This window comes from Astatotilapia calliptera, chromosome 22 (assembly GCF_964374335.1).
Source record: "Astatotilapia calliptera chromosome 22, fAstCal68.1, whole genome shotgun sequence".
In the NCBI taxonomy this organism is placed as follows: Eukaryota; Metazoa; Chordata; class Actinopteri; order Cichliformes; family Cichlidae; genus Astatotilapia; species Astatotilapia calliptera.
Window position 1 is genome coordinate 680,001 of NC_137442.1, and position 4,742 is coordinate 684,742.

Sequence of the window (4,742 nt, forward strand, 5' to 3'; positions counted from 1 at the left end):
TTTGGGAAAGTCCAGTTTTGTAGTCTCAGTTTACAGATTTAGGGTCAAGAGATGGAGCTGAGGGTGGAGCTGAGGCTAGCCCTGGGTGCAGCTCTGTCAGCCATGACTCAAAGCATGCATGATCAGGACTGGACAACGCAGAGGCTGAAGTCCTGCAGGTGCAGCGCTGACGTTCAGGGTGGCGAGAACACGAGGAACAGCTCAGCGTTCACTTCTGCTTCCAGGTCAGGTTAGAGTGGCACCACCCACACACACCACCCGTCATCCTGCCACTCTGCGGAGGGAGGCCGGTGGTGTTTTGGATGAAAACGTCCCACACTGAGGACAAATGTCAAACGACAGACCTCGTTGTGTCGGAGACCAGAAACCCGTCCATCTCTGCCCGGGTGGCCTTGAGGTGCAGTCGCTGCAACGCTGAGGAAACATCGTGTTTCACATGAAACCCGGAGTTCCCCGTGTGAGAGCAGGCGTGGATAGACCTGACAGTGGGGAACACCGGGAGTGCTCTGACCGGTCGGCCCTGCAGGCTCAGGCAGTGAGCCGATGCTCCCGCAGAGCCTGACTGACTCCAAATCCAGCCTGTAATTAAGCATTTCTCTGTGGTTATTTTGCAGCGCCATGAATCGTCTCTCCAGATAAAAGCGCGACTTTCCCATAATTACAGGCGGCAGCTGAGATGCAGTTTGGTGACAAACCGGACGGCTTTAAAAGAAGGTTCAAATCAAACATTTAGACATCCTTTCATTGGCTGAGGAGTTGACGGCCACTCCAATCGGGGGCTTGATACAAAGCGAGTGATGGCTGCAGCGCGGTGGGAGGTAGCAGCTTTCAAACGCAGTGGTTTTAAAATTCCTCACCTCTGAATGAATCCCGGGAGCTGCTCGTGCCCAGCGGGGCGGGGCCTGTGCCGGGGGAATGGCAGGAATGTCGCTGTCATGTCTGCACACGTCTTCTGTGTGTTTGTGTCGCCGCTCGTCTCTCCCATCACCCTGCAGTTCAAAGGTTTCTGCACGCTGCCCACCTCCTTCCTGTTTCCCTGAGGTCGTCCATCAGCGCTGAGCTGCGTGTGTGCGGCTTGTTCTCCCAAGCGAGCGGTGCTGAGAGGCTGAAAGAGGAAGGAGGAACTCGTCTGTAGATCCCAGAGAGACGGAGCCTCGTCTCGTTCCTGCTGCAGGTGTTACTCACAGCTGAACACAGAAATCATCTCTCTCTCTCTTCTCTCTCTCCTCTCTCTCTCTCTCTCTCTCTCTCTCTCTCTCTCTCTCTCTCTCTCTCTCTCTCTCTCTCTTCTCTCTCTCTCTCTCTCTCTCTCTCTCTCTCTCTCTCTCTCTGACCTGTGAGCTCATCGCTGTCCCTGACTGTTTGAAACAGCCAGTTTTCAGCAGGCAGCGAGTTCTTTGAAGGCCGATGTTTGGGCTGCTCTTATCAGCAGACGCAGACGAATGTATCAGAGTTTCTGTGATAAGATTCAGCGATTGAACCAAAAAGTATTTTCTTTGATGTTTACTCCGAGAAATCTCGACTCCCTGAGTACTCCTGAGGTCGCATGACTGTTACTGATGTTTTCCAAGGACACCGTGGGAGTGGGGTGTGTGGGTCAGTGAGATCTGATAGCAGGATGGGCTCATACTGCAGCCGCTGTGTGTGAGTCACCCAGCGGTCTGTTTCTCTAGCGTTGGCCTGAGATGAACGAATCTTTATCGAGACTGAGTCAGAATCACAGCAGCCATTAAAGCGCGTCAGGCGTAATGACGGCTGCTGCTCTGCAGGTAGAGAAGCAGGCGAGCCATCGACGCCGTGATGCGAGTGTTGAGGAGGCACGAACGCCGGGGTTGTAACATTAGCAGCCGTGCGCTCTCTGACCTTTCACCTTTCTAACCTCTAAACAGAAACTGTGCTAGCAGCTGGTGGAGACTGCAGCTGGGTCGTGTTACACGTTATCGTGTTTGAACATCTCACGCTGAACGTTTTCAGCTGACAGCACGGTTTGTTTGAAGGTCACGGCTCCTCGCCGTCAGCGCGCTGCTGCAGAGACACGCCGTCAGTGCTAATCACTGTTTTCTGTTTCTTTGTGTTTTTCAGTGCGACCTCGCCGTACTAAAGAAGACGTCCTGATTGCTGCCGGTAAGTCTGATCTGTGGGTGACGTAATGCACACTCAGCTGTGTGTTTGAGAGCAGCTGCTGTGGACACAAGAAGAGACACTGACACATTTTTGCAGTGTGACATCAGCAGGAGCGTCCAGGTGACGGTCTGAGCGGGAGCTCCTGCTGCCGTGTGTGTGTGTGCGTGTGTGTGTGCGTGTGTGCGTGCGTGTGTGCGTGCGTGTGTGTGCGCGTGCGTGTGTGTGTGTGTGTGTGTGCGCGTGTGAGTGTGTGTGTGTGTGTGTGTGTGTGTGTGTGTGCGAGTGTGTGAGTGTGTGAGCGTGTGTGTGTGTGTGTGCGTGTGTGCGTGTGTGTGTGTGTGTGTGTGTGAGTGTGTGAGCGTGTGTGTGTGTGTGTGTGAGTGTGTGTGTGTGAGTGTGTGTGTGTGTGTGTGTGTGTGTCGTGGGGATTCGTTTCTCACACCTGAACAGAGGAAAATTGGACAGATCCCCAATTTTAGGACCAGTCAAACATTTCTAGGTGGATAAACCGTCATGATGTCATGCTGCTGAGCACGCTTTGACTGCAGCACGCTACGTTACCAGCTGATGCTGACTAAGGCAGCGTAGCTGCTAATCAGTGCTGAGAACCAGCCTGATAACATCCTCAGTGCTGACACGGCCATCCTTTATGTACAGTCTGTAGCCTGACGCTGTGTTCTATTGGCTGCTCGCTGCTGATGCAGCAGCTCCCAAGGCCGTCCCCACGGCTCGAGCTAACACAGCCCCGTGTGTGTGTGTCTGTGTGTGTGTCTGTGTGTGTGGATGATGCACCCGGGGTGTTGATGACATTTATTCCTCCTGAAGGAAATGTGTGAGATGATTGGTCTGCTCACCAAAATAAAAGCATTCACAGGAAACAGTTAAAATCACAAGTTTAATCAAAAAGCAGAACAAATAATAAAACAGAGAAATGGAGAGCAGCACCGCTGAGCTCAGCTGTGATTGGAGGCTGACCGCTGTTCAAAACAGGAAATGAAGATGTATTATTATTATTATTATTATTATTGCACGGTGAGTGAATCCCCACAGTCACATGACCCTCTGTGTGGAGGATGTCGGTGAACTCCATTTTAACAGGAAGTGACCTGTTGTATTTGTGTCTGCTAGTTCAGCTCCTCGTGCTAACAGGCTTCCATGTTTGTCTTTGAATTTGAAGGCTGGAGATCAGAATTCCTGCTAACGCCATCTTCTCTTTCTCTGCGCAGGCCTACAGTTCCCATAGTTGTATTTCCCATGATTCACCTGTGCAGCCCGGAGGAACAGCCAGACGGATCCAGCTGGTTTCCTGCGAAGCCTCGTCCCTCTGTCCCTCTGTCTGCCGTCTGTCTCAGCGGAGACACCATTTAACCCAAACCATGGATTTAATCAGGGCTCAAGTTGCTTTTTATTTCACTTCTCTTACATTTTTGGAGCTTTTTATTTTTACCTCCATGTTCCTGTATCACTGGATCCTCCTCTCTTCTTCTTCTTCTTCTTCTCTCGCTGTTAACAAACTTTATTCTTTGTCTCACCGCCGCCTCCTCTGCAAAACTCACAACACCGAAAAACTGAGACTGAGACGCTTCCTGAGCTGAAGCTGACGCACTGACAGCTACAATGAGTGACTCTCTTTATCCTGCTGAAACCCGAGGAGCGCGCGCACACACACACACACACACACACACACACACACACACACACACACACACACACACACACACACACACACACACACACAGCTGTGATGCCTGGCTGATCACAAACACAAAGGAGGCCACACATGTAGAAATTTCAGGTTTCCAGGGTTAAAATAATGCTGCGGTTTGGTTTATCTCTTGGTCTGTACCGGGTGGGCGGGGCCTGTGTGATGGGGGACATTTCAAATGCAGCAGAGCATTTTAAAGTAAAGGTTTAGAGGCTTCCCTGGAAGCTTCGTGGGATCCCACATACCTCAGTTTATCCTGGCAGTGTTTATTTTTAGCATTTATAACGTTCCTGTTCCAGCCATCATCCACCGCGGGCATTCAGGTAAAACATGGAACGATGTTTACTCAGGCTGCTCCATTTTGAAATCGCCAACAGTCCGGTCAGACGGTCCCCATCAAAGGTGTGCACACGATCCACGAGTGAAAGCGTCTGCGCTCAGTCCTGCATCGCGCAGGCTGCGATCGGCGCTTCTCCTGATAAACAGCATCGCACGGCCTGGTGTTTCTAATATTTTGTCCGTCCCACTCACATGAGAGAAAGAGCAGCTGGTGTAAAGCAGGAGCTCAGCCCGATCTGAGCGCGCTCACTTTTACTCTGATTACCTGCAGTAACTGGAAGCTCAGTCTGTGATTAATGAGGGGTGCTGTCAGCCCACCAATCAGAGAGCAGGTCTCAAACTCCCTGAAAGCACTAACAGGGAAACACATGAATGCTGTAACACACACACACACACACACACACACACGGGTACAGTGCAGGGGTCCCTCCATAACCCCGGCTGCCTCCCTCCTGCAGCTTTACCTTCAGGCTGTCGCAGCGCTGCGTTAAAGTGCTGCTGCAGTGTTTAGTGGAAGTGCGCGCACACAAACAAAGGGAGGAAACTTTGAGTAGGGCAAGATTCAACACGCAGG

General features: G+C 51.6%; 1 protein-coding gene across 1 annotated transcript in view; it reads left to right on the plus strand.

Annotated features, from left to right (window-relative positions):
- The window catches only part of LOC113014725 (cell adhesion molecule CEACAM5-like), a 20,153-nt gene extending 15,711 nt beyond the window's left edge, over positions 1-4,442 (plus strand). The window contains exons 9-10 of the mRNA XM_026156438.2: positions 2,083-2,124; positions 3,351-4,442. Of these exons, the coding sequence (XP_026012223.2) occupies positions 2,083-2,101 (19 nt within the window). The 3' untranslated portion in view covers positions 2,102-2,124; positions 3,351-4,442. The remainder of the gene's footprint in view (positions 1-2,082; positions 2,125-3,350) is intronic.
- The last annotated feature ends 300 nt before the right edge of the window (positions 4,443-4,742 follow it).